At 35.8% G+C, this 20,297-nt stretch overlaps 1 protein-coding gene across 1 annotated transcript in view; it reads left to right on the plus strand.

Moving 5' to 3' along the window:
* Positions 1-20,297, plus strand: part of GABBR2 (gamma-aminobutyric acid type B receptor subunit 2) — a 456,087-nt gene that overhangs the window by 307,635 nt on the left and 128,155 nt on the right. The window contains exon 12 of the mRNA XM_041408112.1: positions 6,641-6,748. Within this exon, the coding sequence (XP_041264046.1) occupies positions 6,641-6,748 (108 nt within the window). The remainder of the gene's footprint in view (positions 1-6,640; positions 6,749-20,297) is intronic.

Genomic DNA, 20,297 nt, shown 5'->3' on the forward strand with positions numbered 1-20,297 from the left:
TCCTGGACTACATCCCGTGCTACCAAATAGCATGTGGCCTTGATACTTGGATAGTAGTTGATGATATGGTCTTATTCATGCCCTTTATGCTCTTCAGGCATTCCCCAAAACTCAAGGTTTTGTTTTGGTTTGTTGTGGGTTTTTTTTTTTTTTTTTTGGATGGTGGGGTGGGATGTTTCCTGTCTTTAGACTTTATATTTACCTAATCCTTTTGCTCAAATTGTTTACTTTTGTCCAGGAATTTAAAAGAAAATCCAACAGACAGACGTTCAACTTGTGTTGAACTGCAAAAGGATTTAGACCTCTAATCTATTTCTTTGTCTCTGGAAACCAGACCTTTGTTTGTGTTTTTCATCTGGCCTTTTTAATAGTGTGTGTATTCTTCAGTTTTCCTACTTAATTGTTTAGCTGTTAATTTTAATCTTCCTTTTCTGTATAATCACTTTCACAATTGTTCTCACTGTCATTCAGTCTGAGACTGATCTCACTCCTGTTTAATTCAACAGCAGTTCTGTTACTGAGTTTAACATAAGCCTGATCAGCTTCTATTTTAGTAAATGACATTTTCTTGAGGGTAAAGAAAAAAGAGTACAGACAAAAGTTATAAGGCTGAATACATCCTAGAAACAAAATTATGTTATATACTGAAGCAAATACACCACAACCTTGCCAGAGATTTATTAAGGTAATATTTTTAGAATGTTTTCCTATCCTTCAGTGGAAACAGCAGACAGTTTGTAAAGCCCCCTTATAGAAACAGGAGAAATGATAACATCTTTTACACTACTCATAGATTAACTCTGAAAAATGATCTAAAGGATATTAAGAAATCACTACAGGGGATCTCGCAGCATGCTATGAACCTCTGTATTTAATTTATGTGAAAACAGCAGGATTCAATTCTCTAACATTATTGCCACTTATGTTTTACAGGAATCTGTGCTAGTGCCACACAAATTCTAAAAAATGAGCTAAAAGTCATAAAAATTTGTCAAAAATGTCTGATATAAATGAGAAAAGTATAATTCAAAGGGATGAACTCATTCTTTGGGATCTGCTTGTGTTCACACTGTCAATTTTGCTATCATTAATAGAAGCAGAGCCATAACCCAGTGAAAACTTGTTGAGATGACACATTTTTGCCATCATAATTATCCATTATGTCCCCAGTTTTCCAAGAAAAATAGAAGGTGCTTAATTTCCAACTCCTGCATACTCCACAGAAAACGATGCAATTGTCCACTTAAAGACAATTGTGCTCTCCAGGGGTAAATGCACAGCATGGTTTATTTTCACATTTGTTCCTTTTAAGTACCTAAATCTAGTACTGAGATGCCACCAAGCTGCTCAGCAGTGATGTTCAGCTGCAGCCTAACCCTGCGGGCACTGCTGCTTCTACCCAGGGTGTGTGCAGAACTGGCTCTTTATTGATATTCCTTAAGTGAATCAGTCCAAGTCTCATAAACAAAGCTGAAAAATAGAATGTCAAGTCCTACAAAAGAAAGATTTGCAAGTTTTATTAAAATAAAAAAATTAACATCTTGAGGTGGGGAAAAGTATGTTTGCAAGAATCTTAAACCTGAGTGATTCCTCTGCAGAAGTATAATTTAAATGTTTTACTGAGGGAGTTCTTAACCAAGCAGTTTCACTATGTCATTGAAATAACTGTTATTTAAAACAAAAAAGTCACCTAGAGAAGTGATAAGAAGTCGAAGCTTTTAACAAAACACATGAAGGTTCTTGGTGCTGATATTTGGGGTTTTTTATTCATCACTCTGAGTCTTTAATCCCATTATCTTTTTTCACTTGAGATTGGCAAACTGGATTAACATAGAATTAATAAAGCTGCAACGTGAAAAAACAGAGTGTGTAGTGTATTCAGTTCATGTGGTTATATTTTTTTCTTTCAATTTAACAAAGCAATAAAATGCATGACTTGCTTGATCAACTACATTTTCATGAACCCAAGACCTTCCCAGGCATTCCTTGTTGGATTATAACTGTGTTGTCTTCTGAAGGCATAGCCAGTGGTGGTCAAATAAAAGAAAATAATGGAACTCCTTGAAAAATTAAAGTTTTAACTTTTCATTAATTCAGTTCTTTTTCCAATATAACCTTATTTTATAATTTTAAAATTTTATATAGAATTGAAATTATAATAACATAAAATATTTAAAATTAATTCAAATAATATTATTGTTTACCTGAAAGTTAGCAGCACCTAAAATGTTGGGTTTATTTGTAAGCTTCATTCTTAGAATATATAAACAGAGGTTTTTACTTCTTTATTCAGAGTGTTTCTGGCACCTTCCCCACTTAAAAATTTCCCCCTACTAACTCATTGTTTGCAATAAGATGGCTTCTTTTATTAATAATGTGTGGTAATATCAGCTAACTTTTATGTCTGTTACACAGACTTATAATTAGTTACCACTCCACCATTCCCATAATGAGATGATGGGAGAGACTCAGATAGATTTGTGTGAGGATATCAAATAGCAGCAAATATAGACTACTCAGCACAAGCTCAAGGTTGAGAGGAAATAGGATTGAATTCAAAATAGTGTTATGTAAGACTGTTAACCTACCCGTGCTTATTATGTGGCAGAAGAATTGTCTTGAAAAAGTAAAATGTGTTTAGCACGTTATGGATAGGTTAGAAACAGAGGGGTTTTACTGCCAAAGGAAAATAAAAAGTAATGGTCCTATGAGATGCAAGGAGCATCTTCTTCATAGATCAAGTGACTCTTAAGCTGAAACCTAAAATATTTGTTTAAAGTTTAATATTTGACGAAGGTAAGGGGTTTTTTTTTAAATATTCGTATCTGTTTCAAGTCTGGAACCTTATCAGAAAGATCTCTGTGGAGATACTTTCAGTGTTTACTGTTTGTCAACTGCTATCCACCAGAAAAATGTTTTCTAGGATTTTTTAGTTATCACAGTTAATGCACCTGTAAGAGCTTCTATCAGGTAATTTATAAAAAGAAAAAATTCCTAAATGATGTTTTTAAAAATAGACCCTAAAGCAAAATAATGTAGCACCTAAAAAGAGAGCAGACCTAGGAAACTCCATTTTACTATCTGTGTAGGATACTTGATTGCTGTATACCAATTATATAATTTCCTTTGACACTTGCATATTGTCTTTAAATTATAGAAAACAAAATATTTTTAAGACATATTCAAATAGTCAACTCATCTTATTCATAAAAAAGGAAACCAAGACATATAAGCGGATAATTGCATGCAGACCATAAAATAATTGAAGGCATCAAGAATTTTGTAATGAATTAACCATTTAAGAAAAAAAGAAAGAATTTTTTTTCAAGTTTTGTATCTATTTAGGAACAGGTATGTGAATGCAAGTTCTTGTCTACTGAAGAGACATTTTCCTGCTTGTTTGATGGGTTCTGAGGGAAGGGTGGTTTTCTTCAGCTTCTGGCCAAACATAACGTTAAAAACTTCCAACATGAGAGAATTGCTGATCAACTGTACAACATCATGGTCATGCTCTTCAATTACTGATATTTTTATCACATTCTTTCAAATGAGTAGGATATGAAGGTATAATACATTTAAGAATATAAATGAGCAGATATAAGAATTTCAGAGACTTTTGCTGTTTTCTAAATTTTTCATTTTGCCAGCTGCATTAATGAATTATAGCAGATGAATTTGAGGTCATTTTCTTCAAAATTAAAAATTAATTTTTCATCTGAAACTTACCATCTCCTTTTTAGCAACAGTGATCTCATTTTGACAAAATCCTGGTATATTTAAACTAAAATGTTTCCAATACAGACAGTAGTTATGTTATTCTAATATGCACAATCCTAATCAAGGATACATAATTTTTTTTAATCAAACATGCTAGAAATAACATTTTTTCTGAATATTGAATTAGAAACATATTATGAGCATAATTGAATTTATTAGTATTCCCAAGAGACAATTACTGTTTCAGTGAGAACAAAACAGAGTCTTATTAGAGACACAAAAATACCATGTATCTGTTTGCCAAATATACCACTAAGCTGTTCACAAAAGAGCTGAATACTTATTAATAGCAGCAAAAGGACTGAATGCTAAGTATGATTATTGATGTGAAGTCAAAAAAAATGTAACTGGCTAGTATGAACACAATGATATGAAATGTATTTTTTAAATCCACCAGAGTTGATCTAACTGGTTTTACTGAAGTATAATGCAGGATAATGGCTAATCAGCAAAGACTTGAAAAATAATGAAGTTAAAAATAATGCTTTGCTGGCCTAAAATATCAATTCCTTTTTTTCTATTTTTTGTTTGTTTGTTTGTTTAGTGGTTTCATTTTCAATATCACATTCAAGAATGTCACAAAGTGGCAAAACTCCTGTAGTTTGAATCTAATCACGATTGTTTTACTGCTTTTATTAATAGCAAGATTACCCAGCAATGAGTCAACATTCAGGGTCATTATCAGCAATGCAACAGATAAACCACAACATTAGATGCCACTGAGTCATTAATATATACATGCAAATATCCAAACAGTCTTCTATGCACAATCACAACATTTTCCAACGTTAAGGCTCATGGTGCTGTGTGCACTTTTCATGGACTCCTAGAATGGCTTGGGTCAGAAGGTACATTAAATATCATCAAGTTCCAATTCCACGGACATGGGCAAGGATGCCACCCATTAGACCAGGCTGCTCAAAGCCAAATCCAGCCTGGATTTGAACACTTTCAGAGATGGGACATCCACAACTTTTGCTAACCTGTTCTAGTACCTCACAGCTCTGATAGTGAAGAACAATTTTTCTCTTACTAAGTCATTGTTTTGGGCCACGTGTGTAGTATTTATTTATTTTCAGGAATTGCAGTAATTTTATGGCTTTATCAATAGTTTTTGAATGTGTATATATCTATTTTTTTCCTTTCCCTGCCTTTATATCTAGACACTAAGCACTATTAAAAATCAGAATTTGTTTTCCACAGAATATTTTGTGTAAAAAGATGGTGTTTTGGATACAAAAATGGAAATTCTGGAAAAGTTTGGAAAGGCAAAAAATAGCATGTATTTAGATATGAAACGTTTAGGTTATTCCTCAGGTTTATCTTCGATGTCAAATTTTAAATCCTACTAGAATGCCTAGTTTCTCATCAATATGCATATCCTGAAATTACAAATTAAAAATCCCAAACTCTCAGGAAGTTGGATGTGAAACAAGGCTGGTTTCTAATGAAAAACATTGCCTTTAGGTTCTGTAAATAATATTTCCCAAATGCTTTCTTAGAACAGCCTAGTTTCTCTAAATCAAATTGCCTTTTTATATCACAAAACAGCTCTGCTGGCCAAGCATGCATAGTCAACATGGCCAAAAGAAGGCTGGCTTTCCCTTTTTCTAGCTTTCCTTTCCCTGTATTTAGCCATTGTCTCTCCCCCAGTTTTTCATCTGCAAGGTAGAGGACTTTGGTTTTTTACTTCTTTGCTCAGTTTTGTGCAGTCTCCCTTTTTATGGGCTGGTGCCTGTGGAGACTCTAGAAGGAGGATGAGATTATTCCTCCTCCTTGTGATTTCTCAGGCTCTCAGATCCAACTGTTGTCTTCCAGCTCTGTGCTGTGCCTCTCACATGGTCTTCTATCTGCTATGCTTTGCAGTCTCTGATCCATCTTTGGGAAGAAAATGACCTGTTCAGGGAAAAAAATGCTTTCAAACAGCCAAACCTGCATGGTAATGAAATCAGAAACTTCCTAGGAATTAGAGAGGGCTGTGCAGAACTTGCTGCAGCTCTGAAGATCACTGTCCTGGCTCAAAGCAAGTCCAAAAGTGAGGGCCTGTGTACAAGATGCTATGGGCAGGGGAGGAATTGCAGAAGAAGCTTTGTAAATCTATGTTCTCTCCTTCTTGGTAAATTTGAAGATTTTCTATTAAAAGGAAAAAGAAGAAAAAAACCAAAAACTTAGTCTCTTTTCTATGCTAAAGACAGAAATTCTATCTAAGTTTTAAAATCTTCTGGTTTGTATTTATCAAAGCTGTGGCCAGTTCAGGTCTCATTACACCATTGCTCTGTGCAAGCTCACCACCTCCATTTGCCTAGGCCACATTTGCAGGTATTATCATTGACTTGGGTATTGCTCCTGTTTTGCCATTTTCTCTCATGGGATAATTTAAAATCTGTTGTTCTTATCTTTCGAGAATGCTCAGGTTTTTCACTGAGTGATGCGTATCTCACATAGTACAATCTTTTCTTATTTAGTCTGAATTGCATCTCTGTTTCTCTGCTCATTTCTGTTCAAAATGCTGCTGTTAATATTAGTTCCCTGAGTGCTTTTTTTAGTCTGTCTCTTGAGTTTCTTCACTGGTTCTTTCCTCTATCTGCAAAGAACACAATAAAAGTAAAAAGCCAGAAATTTGAAGACATTTATGGGTTTATATATGAAAGAGATAGTTAATTCAGCATCCAGATTTGTTTCAGTTAGGGAGGGAATGGACAGATGAGTAAAAAAGCAAGTAAGCAATGAATGAGAAATTACTAAATATCAAGTTTTTTCAAGTTCTTCAGAATTTTTTCCTCAGGGTCTTGATGAAAAAGTTGTCTGAAATTATGATATCTAAGTAACTTTGTCTTTTTTTTTTATGTATATACATTTTTAGGTCCGAACATGGATTCTTACAGTGGGATACACAACTGCATTTGGAGCAATGTTTGCAAAAACGTGGAGAGTCCATGCAATTTTCAAAAATGTAAAAATGAAGAAAAAGGTGAGAAGAAATAGACTCTTGTTTTGTTGCCCTGCTAATACAATTTTCTAATTGTTTTCATACCTTTCCTGGATGGCCAAAGCCGTGCTGACTGTTCTTGTATCACATTCAAAGATCCTGAATAATTTGATATTAGGGCTTTTTGGTTTCTTGTTTAGTCTCTCAGAGTTGGAGTCAAGAATCAACCCTCCAGTCTTTAAGAGGTGGACAGTGAAGTTGGCTATAAAATGTCAAAGTGAATTTGGATCTCTTCTCGCTCTTAGTATGTTGCTTCAGCATCCAGAGGCCTACTTCTGGTAGATTTTTTAAATTAAATGTTTTCTGATTATATCTTTCTAAGATGTGGATGTTACCTGAGGATTTCTCATGGATTGGTAGGAGGAGGCAAGAGAAAGTGCTGCTTATAGCTTCCTATTTCTAATTAATATTGAAATTGCATAAGTTTACTCTAAGACTGGTCAGAATTGAACCACAATAGTTCTCTCTGTCATTTTTGGTACAGCACATTTTCTGTAAAGAATTAGGCTCAGTTTAGGAGCAGTGCAGCTCTTCGTGATATTTTCCCCATTAAGCCTATTTTCATACATGAAGTACTTTTTATGAGATGATTTTATTAAAAAATTGGAAAAACACTGAGTAGAAAACATTTTGCTGGTAAAAACATTAGGAGAAATGTTCATGAAACAGAAAAACAAAATTAATATTTTTATAGAATGAGCAGAAGTGTCAAGTGTAGTTCCTATGTTCACCTGAATAGTTTTAATCTAATAATCAGTAACGAGTTACATATAACCAAATTAAGTAGAAAAATGTTCCAAAACCTTGTCAGAGTCCTCTTTTTTTCACTGTGTGTGGTCATAAAAGATCTCTGTTGTTAATTTTTATTTTGTTAGCACTGTGTTATTTTTCCACAACTGCAATATGTAGGGAGTCTGTCACAATAGGATGCATCATTCCCTTAGAAAGAATGGACTTTAGATAGACAGGGAGAGAGTTAACTCAGTTTCTAAGAAGATTTATGTCTGAGGTTATTAAGGAATTACATGCTGTGTGTGGAACTGGATCTATTACTCTGGCACCACAACACATCCACTTAGAGCTTCCCCCTCCTATTTGGTCATGTCAGGTTTGCTCTATTGCTCTATTTCATTATCATTCATTGTTTAAAAAAAAATAATAAATACAAAATATCTTAAAGCTAACTAAAATTATAAAAAATTTCTATACCAAAACCAGGATGCTCTGGGTGGAGTGAAATGGAAACCCTCCCCTTTTTGCACGTGTGCAAAGAGCCCACTGTAACATATCAGTTTATACTACCAGAGTATTTTTTTTATTTTTTTTTCTTTTTTTTTTTTTTTTCCAAGGATCTTACACTTCCTATGTTAAACACTTCACTTTTTTAATAAAGATGAGCCAGGATTTTACCTTGCTGAGAAACGAAATTTTACATTGCAAGTATTTTTTTACTGTTGGTACACATCTTTTTAAATTAGTGAAGTTACACAAGACACTTCAGTCTAATACATAGAAGCATTAACTTCATGACCTTTACTATCCTCAGAATTTTATAATTTCTCCAATACATCCTATTTCAGATAGGAATGAACAGGTACTGCAATGGACTGTCACTGAGTTTTTGCTTCTTTTTTTTTAAACATTACATTTTAGGTCTGCAAGTTGCTACTCAATATTAAATTTCACTGTCTGTTAAATAAATTCTTTATTGCCTCAAATTCTTTATTGCCCCTGTTCTTCAAGGGCCTCATCACCAACTGCAAATTGCAATTGATTATGCATAGCTGGATGTTAAAATTATTTAAGATCAGTTAAAAAGATACTGACCAGTATAAGGGAGATAAACTTTCAGACATCAGGATGATGACCAATGAACTGCTTTGCTCTGAATGATACTGGAAACATCAAGGCTGTCAGGCCACCTGCCTCAGTGTTCTGGAATTAAATCAATAACACATTTCTTCTGTAAACTTTAAAGAATTCTTTACTTAGATGTCTCACTCCAAATCATAAGTATGAATCATGAAGTACAACAGTTTTCTTTATGTAAAACAAATCAGCTATCCAGATAAGTGTTTACAAGTCATATATTTTCTGTCTTTGATTTGCCAGGATAGATAAAAGTGTTTTTAGGAGTTGACTAAAAAACATGGCATTTTTTACTTATGTCTTGCAAGAATGACATTTCCATTTTCTGCAGATGTAGTCTACAGCCACAGTATTTTCTTTCTATGGATGCACAGAAAGTAGAAATTTTTGCAAACAATATCTAAACTGACAAATGCACAAAGGTAGTGCAGCATGGAAAAAGCACATTAATGTTTTCTGATTTAGTTGTGCCATGACAGAGCAGACTGACATTGCAATCATAGAAGTACAAAGTTCCAAAATTATTTAAGTAGTGTGGATCTTATTCATTTGTGATCACTTCAGTTGCTACCTGAATATAAGTATGACAGGAAAATCTGTATGACCTTAAGGCATACAACCTTTGCCTGTCATCCTCAATATTTTCATCAGGAAAATATTTGCCAACAGTGAAATTTATTCACAGAGTGAGAGAATCTCTGTGTGGCTGTTGAAAATACTGGTTAATTCATTTCTTGAAAGTGGGTGTCAAGTAAGGGAGAGAATGTGATGAGTAAATCTGTTTATCTTCATCAGATAGGACAAGCTTCTGTACATTTATTGTACAGCATGGCTTTTTGAAGAGATTAGTGGATATCTGTCTCAGTGTGAGAAAATATACAGAATTTTAAATAATAATAATAATGCACTCCATGTTACTGCAGTGGAAAGTGGAACTTAATGAATTAGAGTGTCTTGAATTAGTTGAAGATTCTCATTAACTGCTGTTTATAAAGCTTTCAAAAGTCTATTTTATGTTCACCCTTTTATATATCCACTCCTCTGTTACTGGAAATTAATAAACAATAAAATTCAGAATATACTCATTCTGTTATCAGACTACTAAGGATAAACTTTGCAAAATTCCCAGAGCTCTGTCACCATCTTTGATCTTGCTAGGGCTCAGAGGAAACAAATTAAAAATGCATTAGTTTTAGCTGCAAACAGAGGGGTGCAAGGGGATCAATTTTTGTCAAATGAAAATTACAAAATCAGGAGGGGGAAATAAATGATTTTTGAGTTTTGAAGAGGTTAGCGGAGATAACGGAAAGTGAAATAGAATTAGTATTAAAAATAACTGTAACAGTTATAACTGAGGTGCTGTTCTGGTTTTCATACATCTCCTTTCTGTTGTTTTGGGCTGCAGAATGTCCTCTGCTCAGAGAGAGGTGGGGACTGGTTTTTTGTTTCCCTTGGCAGCAGGAGGGCTGGCAGTGGATAAGAGGAGAGAGAGGAGAATATCAGTGGCAAGAGAGCATGTGGTGTCCTGGGGAAGCTTTAGCTAGCTGAGCCATTTACAGAACTAACCCTTCTGGTAAGTTTAGAAGGATGAGGAGCAGTCTATTTTGGTGGGATCTGCACTGTCTTGGGTTTTCGGCAGTGTTGAAGCACTCCTGCACAGTGACTGCTCCTGCACAACTCCTGAATGCCAAATAAAGCCCATGCATTTTGATAAATACCAGAATAGTAAGAAGTTCAAAGCAGTGATATTTAAAGCCTCCATAAATTTTATAAGTTCTGCTCCTACAAAGACAAGCTTTTGGCCGTTTGTAGACGGCTACACTAAAGCATAAAGATGGTCAAGGTCACAGTGTTGCCTTGTTGCATTTGCTGTATTTGAAAGTACAACACATCTCAGTTGATGCTGCCATGATAAGCTTGTCTTACCCATAAAATAGTAGACTTTGTCTATTTGGCTTTGTCTATTTGGACTTAATTTTGCTGTAGCATCAGAGAAGGGATGTTTTGTCTTCAGTTTTCATTTCAAAATATCATCATTGTGCTCAGTTATTACTGCTGCTGTAGATTTCTGGTGGCATATGTCTTTATGTTGACAAAGTTGTTACAAGATAAATACAGAAGATAATGACAAAAGGGATGTAGAGCAGCCTCTTTTCTTGAGGCTTGTGCTGCTATAGTTTTACCAACATTATTCTACTCCTTTACGATAATTCATAAGCTTTTTCTCTATATTGGTAATATCAAAGGGAAAGAAAGCTACAACTAATCACAACAGACAAAAATTACTTATCAGTCTAACCTGATTCAGCTATGCCTGTCAGGCTGCCATCTGGCAAACTTATTGTCATCCATTTGGCCTGCTAGGTCCTTATAAGAGTACTGAAGAGAGCTGAGGTCTCCATGCCTTGCAGAAATAGGTAGGAGATTGCACAGATCATGTTTTTGACAGTGGGATGGGGAAGGGAGGCTGGCAGTGCAATGGAACTCCAGGGCCTGGAGACTGGATGCAGGAAAGAGACTGAAAAGGAGAAATCAGGTTTTCTGCCAATTACTTCAAGAGAGAAGACTGTCCAGATGGAAAAAGAAAAAAAAAAAAAAAAAATCTTGAGATTACGTACTGGGAAGAGATACTGAAGAGGAAGACTGAATTTAGATTAAAATTCCCTTGGAAGATAAATTTCAAAGACAGCAAAGGCTGGAAGGTCTGTGAGAAGTGATCAAGAAAGCTGAGCATGATGATGGAATGCAGAGCCTGAGTATGGTATTTAAGTGGCAAACTGTAATTGAAGGACTAGGTCTGTTTTAAAATGAGATTAAGATTGAAATTTAGAGGTAGAATGGGAGGCCTGAAAAGCAGGGATGTAGCCTAGGAAAGGAAAGCAGGAATGAGAATGGAGAAAGAGGCAAGAAAAAACTTGAAATAGGACTGGCCAAAATGATTTCACAAAAAGTGTGGGCAGAGCATAAAATCTGAACAGAGGATTTTGGAATTTTACTGGGATTTTTTTCCTATTACTATGTATCTATAAAATCTACAGGCAAAATATTTGCCTTGTCTTCCTGTTATGCAGTTGTACAGACCCTGATAGCTACTAGTGACTATTTTAGCTCAAGCTGATGAGGTGTGCAAAGATGTAAAGCCTCCGCTTGCTGATGTGTGCAGCTCTCTCTATAATTGAATCTTTCTTTATGAAGAATGGGCTCACTAAAATTAAAAGTTTTATCTTGTGGCTGAAAAGTCAATAATTGAAAAACTACAGCTTGCTAGAATCTCTAAAATGTACATTTGTTCCCCTACATGGATTATTAGGACACCAGTGAAGCCTTGGCTTCCTACAGGATGCCAGTGTCATGGAGCAAATGTAGTGAGCCTGCTCTGGACTTGGAATAAGACTGTGCAGTAAAAGAGGGAGTTTTATGTTACAATATTTTTCACTTAAACTAGAAAATATGCATAATGAAAAAGGCAGTAGGAGTTTTGAAAATGGTGGTCTCATGCGTAAGACAGTTAGGTGCCAAATGAAGAAAACTAACTACTTTCCAGAATTATTTGTTATGCTGTAGAAATCTCTCTGAGCATATTTTTCAGAAATTATTCTTCTGTTTCTTTGTTTCTGAGAAGCAAATCTATTACCTGAGTGAAGTAGTGCAGGAATTCTCAGACATTGTAGCTCGTTGCCTTCACACTCCCTTTTTTAACAAATCTGGGCACCCCACCTCCATAACGTGCACGTTTAATGGTTCAAAACCAGGTGTATAGAAAACTGGGAGGGGTAAGAAACCATCCAGGCTCTTTCTGGGGATCAGGGCACATGGGCTACTCTGAGCAGTGCCCAACCCTCACCTCCCCGGTCGGGGTGGGCAGCAGCTGGCTGTGTGCTCCTGCCCTGCATGGTGCCAGCTGCAGGGAAGCTGCCAGGTCCTGTGATTGCACAGTGTCCCTGGGGAGGAAAAACAGAGGGGAGAATGCAGCTGGAGGCTACACATTTATGGGTTTATGTGCTGCTGCCTTCCCTTCTCAGCTTGTGTCTGTTGATTGCTATCCCCATCCCTCACTTGAAATCTCTGTGAGGAAGTTTATAAAATGAATGTCATCTCTGGCTATAAACTTTCCCATAAGTTTTTCAACCCACTTATGGAATTTAGAATTTATTGCAATCTATATTTTTCCTCACTAAAGTCCTGAAATGTTTAAAAAAAGTTACCCATTATCTTAATCTTTTAAAACTAGATGAAGCAAAGTTCTCCAGATTATGTTGACAAAGGGTTTAGGTCAGACCCTCATAGGCCGCATCTCATTTATTCACTTAAATCCTATGTAGACGTAGTTCTGAATTAGCATAAATGTAGTTGGTGTTATCTAATCAGCTCTTTTTGTAAATTCTGTTTTAAAATATTTTTCCAGGTCAGTTTTCAGACTGTAAATGTTTATATTTTTTCCAGGATTTTTTTTAAATCTTGCTAGAGCTTTTATGTGCCTATAACAAGAAGTTATATGACGGATTTCCCCTAGGATACACTTGTGTTCTACTAAATATATATGAGAGATCATAAGTCTGGAGAGGAGATGTGTCAAGATCCAAAAATTTCCTTTGGGTAACCATACCAACTGTACAACAATCTATTAGGCACCATCTGCTGAAAATGAACCAGCATATGGATCCCTAAAGAAATGTTCAATGTTATTGTTCAGTCTTTGAGAGTAAGAAAGAAGACAGTTTGAAATTTCCTTATGTTTAGGAATTTTTTTCATTATGAATATTTACCACTGGACCAAGTAATCTCTGATACTTACAGGGTAGTGTAAATTATTCAAGTATGGCTTGTGGTTTATTAATAAACAGATACAGTATTTCCTAAAATTATATAAATGGAAACGAAATGATTTTGATTTTTTTCCCCAAATAGCTACAACTATAAATTTTAAGTCCAAAGCTTTAAAAATAGATAGTGTAATCTTAGAATCTAAACTTAGATGTAAAATAAGCATCCTGGCTTTCATAAGAGCTGATCAGCCAAAATGCCAACCAAGGAACAACAGGAATCATATTTCTAAAATTTACATTCATATAAATATGGAATGTGGAACTAAATCTTAAGCTCATGTCACAGAAAGAAGCTGAGCTAATGAACTGTACATCTAGAAGAAAAATCTGCTTTTGAAGTAATTTATGTATGGAAATTTCTGCATGGTACAGCTTGATAAGGGCAAACATCAGTAGTGACAAAACAACGAAAACTCTGTGTGAAATGTAAGTGCTCATAAATGGTGCTACAACCATAATTTCTATGTATTATGAGACTATTGGATGACAGAGAAATAAAGAACATGTTGCTATACAGTATGAGGCAATTTATTCCTGAATAGCTTGAAATTGGATTGTAAATGTAATCAAGTGCATTGATGTTCCCAGCCATTTGGTAATGATGAAGTATGCTTTCCCAGAGAATTTTCATTAAGGAAAATATTAAACTCTAGGTACTTTAATGTTATATCAAACAAAATCAGAATATTTCTTCCTGAACATTCAAATCTTTCATGCACTATTTTTTTTTCCTGAAGGTTTGGGTTCCTTTCAACTCCAAAGATGAGAATTCACACCTCTCATAGAAAGTTCTTTGCATTTATTCCATGTGTTCTTGAGCTCAACAAGTGCATTTCTCTCAAAGGTGAATTTGACTTGCTGTATTGGTGGGATATGCAGGTTTCTCAAGGCATCACAACTTCCTTTACTTATGGTTGTTAGCAGAAGTTAACACAATGTTGAGGCTTTTTTCTAAGACTGTTCTCCAGAACACCAGCAAGAATGGTTGGTTCTAATGCTGCCAAGTTGGATTTCTTAGTGCCATTTTTAGACTAACGTATTTTTTATTTTTGTCCTTTCAAAATAGTTTTGTGAAAATTAGTAATTTTTCAAAATAGATTTATATTGAAAAACATAAATTGTGTGCTCATTATGGTTGGATTAGCAATGTTAGTAAAACAATCACCTCTACAATTCTCTAGTGCAGTGTAGTCATAACTGAGGCTCAGCTTTTCAAAAATGAGGATTTTTATGACTTTCTTTAACCCATCACTTAATCTCTCTCTGTCTGTAAGCTCTGAAAATGTTCTGCCTTCTGCTTCCCCTAGGGAGCATCACCACTAGGATATTCCTACCTTTTTCTTTTCTTTTTTTTTTTTTCTTTTTTTTTTTTTTTTTTTGTTTTGTTTAATATAAGTTGGAAAAGAGGAAAGGTGGAAAGGTGTCTTCTAATTGATTTCTTCTCCTGGCAGCAGGACATAGAGTCAACCCATCCACATTTGCAATAGTCTTACTAGGAGAATGAGTCTGTCAATGATGCAATTATCCTAAACAGGAGTCACCAATGAAGACACATTTTAGAAACATGTGCTTTAGCAGGCTAGTAGCTATTTACTTTAGCAGACTGTAGCTATTTAATTCTCAAAGCCAAGATTTTTGATCATATCCAATTGTCCATTATTTTCAGGAGTACCACACACTCCACTATCCTGAAAGGTAGTCACCAAGTTCTTAGACTACAGGTGTCACAGTAGATCCTCACTGCAAACAGAAATATTGGGGTTTTGGGTTTTTAAAAAATTTATCAGTAGGTATACAAGTCTTCTATCAAATCATTCAAAATACCTCTAAGAGAATAAAACTTAGCTTTTTACTCCCTGTGACTTACTGGTCAAAATCCTTAATACTACAACACGTTTTTAAAAATGTTAGCATTCACTCATTAAAACTAATATAATTGCAGCTTGAGGCATTGCCAATACTAATCATACAATCTATTATAAGAAGCACTCATAATAGCTGTTGAAAAAAACATTGTGGAGTTACTGGGAACAATGCATAATGTGTTTTCAATAGTCCTTTTTTCTCATTCCATTACACAATAGAAATTAAGAATGTGTTACAGTATAGTTCACTAAAATATTAATGGCTTTAATAACTCTGAGACAGAATCTCCCTCAGCCCACGTAGGGTAAAGTTCACCCATCCACCACTGATTTTGCATCCCCAACCTCCTGGCACCATCCCACTTGTGCCAACCCACTTAATGTAGGGGAGCAAGCCAAAGGTGTCCCTGAACCCCACTGGAAATGAAAGGTTACTTTATGCAGTGGAAAGAGTATCCTGAAGGCAAGTTCACAAGTGGTTTTATGGTCCCTTTTGCAAGCTCACAGTCTTTACAGTTTTTTTTCCTGCAAACTCTATTTTCTTTCTTTCCCCTCCAGTTCAGAGGGAGGCCTCTGATCAGCAAGACTTCTGTATGTATCAGGGAGAAGAATATTCGGTTTCAGATTTCTGAGGGCTTTTGTAATTGATGTCAGCGATATTCATTTAATTGAATAAGGTCTAGGAATCTTCACAGAGGGGTCCTTTAAAGAGAGTTTCTCTCTACTGATTCCATCCCAGGAGTCTGGGGAAGAGACAACTGAAAAAAAAAAAAAAAAAAAAGCTAATTAATAACATTAAGTGTTTATCCAGCTAGTGCCAGAAGGCAAGGGACCACGCTGTCAGCTAGACTAGACAGGGTTGATCTACATAAGAGAAATCAGAATTTCCTTCTTAAGCAAAAAATATCCTACATTTTAAATGGAAAAGAAAAATGTATATATTTATATCAAAACCTATGAATAAATGCAAAAGCACTTCCAGCCTATGTTTCTATGAATTCAATTAAAAACCCAACAAACAAACAAACAGACTGCAATGATTTAGCTAATATAGCTTTAAATTTAAAGACATTTTATTCTGACAAATGGAGGCGATCTGGTAGTAAGGAACCTATCTCTGAAGAAAAGGCAGGAGTAAGTTAAATCTTTAGTCATGCTGGAAAGCTGTTTGTGGGAATCAGAGAGTACAAAACTAATGTTGCATCTGGAGATGTAAGTCCTCATATGTAAGACTCTCTTCATGGTTTAGAATGGAGTTCAGCTTTAAGGTTTGTGTCATGAACATTTTCAGAACAGGTTTCTAGTAAGACAAGAAATAACAGAAAGTTTTCCCTAGCCCTAACTGTAAAAAACAAGCCTACTGTTTAATTACTGTTAAATGGCAAATTTCCAGGTGATCCCACAAACAGGTGGGTGATAGGGTTCTCCAGGACCCTTCAGAAAGCAAATGAAAAAAGCCCAACAGAAGACTTATGCAATAATAACCAAATAGACAGCTGAGGTTACCCTGGCAGGTGGTACAGCCTGTGATAGTTCTAGAAAATCCTCAAGAGTTTCCATGAACAGAAACTTTATCCCAGAGCTTTAGGCAGATTTTATATCTCCTGTGATCAGACAGCAAAGTCTGTGGAGAGTAAGGACTTTGATCTGTCTTCATGGTTGTGAGTTTTGAGAATAATTTTGATTTGCCCATACAGTGATGTTGCTGAGAAGAAAATGGCCTACCAGCTTTTGTTCTGAGTGAATTTATTTTGAGGATAGATCACTTCATATCCAGATATATAGTCCAGACTGGTGGCAATGGCATTTATAACAGTGTGCAGATCTGCCAGGATGAGACAGATTCACCTATCCAATCACAGATGGTAGAAAATATGACTCACAGATGCTGCTGTGTGAGAGCTTGGCTTCAGCAAGGATTCAGAAGCACTTGCATAAATGGATTTTATTAGCTACCATGTATTTTTCCAAAGGCTGATTTACTGCTTGCTAGAAGGAAAATGAAAAGAGAAAAAAAAAAAAATAAAAGAACCTTCCTCTTAAAGAAAAATGACATTTTTGATTGTGTGGAGCCTCACTAGCTCATTACTCTCTTTTGTCAGACAGAGAATTTGTTGGATTGGCAAGATCTGAGTCAAGACTCCTTCAGTGCATCTGGTGATTCCCGAGGAGTGAATGTACTGAGCTTAAGGAGTTCTAGTGGGTGGGAGTGGTGGCTGGGGAGAGGGAAAGCTGTGCTTCCTGCGTGTAGAAGGGGAGAGCAGCAAGTCTTTTAGAAGTGCTATTAGTGATATATCAGTGGCATTTCTCAGGGCAAATCTCTTTTAGGACGAGCTGCTAATAACTGGCAGAAGTGAAAAATAATTGAACCTCGGTGTTTTGTTCTGAAATTTAACATTCTGGTGGAGAGTTCTGCCTCAGAGCTGTATTCCAGCAGTGCTTTTGCCAAGGACAGAGAGGCACTGTGATGAGTTTGGGAGGCAGCCCCAGGTGCTGTGCATTCAGCCCTCTCACCCTGCAGCAGCACCAGCACCCCTGTGTTTTACAGAGCTCATCACACTGGTGTAGGTCACTCAGGTTATCTTATGGGCTTTCTTTTGCTTGCCTTCCTCCTGGCTGTCTGACAGAAGTAAGGGATGAATAATACCGGCTGCTAGTGACAGCTGCTGTTCTACAACTCCCCTTCTGTCCAGAAAAGAGCAGAGTAATGCAGGAAAAAATACTCCAAGAGGTATCCAAGGAAGAGCTCAACTGTTTGCTCTATCTCTACTTTTATCTTTTTCTAATAACTACCTGTCCAAAAAAAGATTACCAAACTAAAATACTGATCTACAGTGGTGCAAGGTCAGGTACAAATGAAAGATATAGAAGAGCAAGGAGAAATGATGTGATAACATTAGCAATGTGGTCATGAATAGGAAGTTATTTATTTTGATTCTGTGAGTGGATTATCAGTATTACTGCTTTTAATAATATCCTTTCACTCTCTTGCTTCTGGCATTGCTGTACCAGATTGATTAATATTACCAGGGGCTGGCAAATCTGAATCCAATGCAATCCAATCCAATCCTTACTTTCAATATGAAGATAGTTCATATAAATATGGAAGACATTGGGCTGCTTACCTATCCTAGGTAAAATGTGCACTACTTCCATTTGAAAGATATTTTGAGTAGTTTTTTTTTCAAGGAACCCTTTTGGCTTAGAAGAGCAGAGGGAGCCATTTCTGGCAAGATGCTTTCACATAGCTTTTTGTTTGTCAAATGCATATTTTTAGCTGAAGTTAATTGTCTTCATCTCCTCTTAGGGGGTGGGAAGTGAGGAAGGGAGGGACATGTTTCAGAACACTAATTTTTCTGACTCTAAATCTTACCCAGGATAGGTGGGATGAATTGTCTTTTAAAGGCTTTTGTCCCTGCCCACTGGCAACTGAGAAAGCCTAAGCATGTTCAACAGCCAACTTCAGTAAAATAAACTACATCAGTTAAAAAGGAAGACCAACTAAAATATGCCAATACAATAAATTCCCTAGCCATTTAAGAGGGAGGAAAAGAAATTTGTGTTAAGGTGTCAACATTTAATCTAAATCCATATTCACTATGGACTTGACTTCCCATTTTTTTCTCTTCCATGTCTCTACTCATACGAGGAGCAGTACTAGGCATATTTCACCCAAGGCCTGTTTGCAGGCATTAGAAAAGAGATTGAAAAACACATGGGCCTTTTTAACAAAGGCTAACCTGTTCCTTTTCAGATGTGGCTGCCACTTGATAAACAGCTAAAAGGTCAGACATAGTTCTGTTTTCCCAAAGAAGACAAGGGACCAAGTTTTTTTCTGAGAATCTTCGCTTAATACCTGCTTTCATTTTAGCTTTATGAAGAAACACATTTCAACAGTCTTCCTCCCCCTGCAGAGCACACCAGGGCACCTCTTCCTTGCAAAGTTCTCCTTGCCAAATCATCCAGTAGCAAGACATACCACCATGAAAGCTGCACCCTCCCCTTTCACCTGCCCTCTCCAGACATGCCTGTGCTGTCTCAGAGTTCTGAGATGGGTGCACTGCTTCCTTGCTACTGCAAACATGTGGAAAGCATCACTTTCCAGTGCTTTATGGCAGTGGTAGCTACATGGATTTACATAACTGGTCTCAGGAAATGAAAATATTGTGTCAAGTCCTTTAGCTCATTCTGATTTCTAGCCTTTATTTTACTTGTAGTTTATTCCAAATTATTTATAAAATAAACCAGCAGATTAACAAAAAGTGGTGCCCAATGTTGCCGAAACATCTTTCAAAATAGAAAAGATATCACACCAAGCAATATGAAAACCAGACTTTCTCAAGTCCTTTATACATTATTTCAAATTTTTTGTCATTTTCATAATTTCCTTCAGCTTGATAAGAATGTAATGCAAATACAATTTATTCTATGCAGGAATACTGACCTTGCCTCTATTAAGATTAGCTGACACTTCTGGCTTTTTAATGCATTTTTGAAATCCTAATAATTTCATCAAATTGAACTGAAATAATCACAACTTTCTTAAGCTTCTCAGACTTAATATTTTTGAATATTTCATTTGGATTAAGTCAGCTGTTTCCCAGAATGGAAACTTGGAAAAAAATATGTGTATTTGTCCATGTTAAAGCAATTTAGCAGTAACTTTTGACTATTGGATGAGTGTTCCTAATAATAGAGGTAGATATTAATTAAGAAACCATGACCATGGACTCAAGAACACTGAAATAAAATTAATTTAAGCCTGATATTTCAACATGATTACAACTTGGCAACTGAAACAATGCAACTGCAGTATATTTTTTTCTTTGTTGCTACGTGTACAACAGTAGAAATTACATAGGGATTGCATGCAGTTATAAAATACTCTAATACATGGTTTGGTTTTTTATTTTTATCAGCAACTCTTGTTTTTCTTTTTTGAATCTAAACCCCAAGCAAAATTAAAGCATG

The sequence above is a fragment of the Onychostruthus taczanowskii genome, unplaced genomic scaffold (genome assembly GCF_017590055.1).
Source record: "Onychostruthus taczanowskii isolate IOZ18803 unplaced genomic scaffold, ASM1759005v1 scaffold29, whole genome shotgun sequence".
NCBI lineage: Eukaryota > Metazoa > Chordata > Aves > Passeriformes > Passeridae > Onychostruthus > Onychostruthus taczanowskii.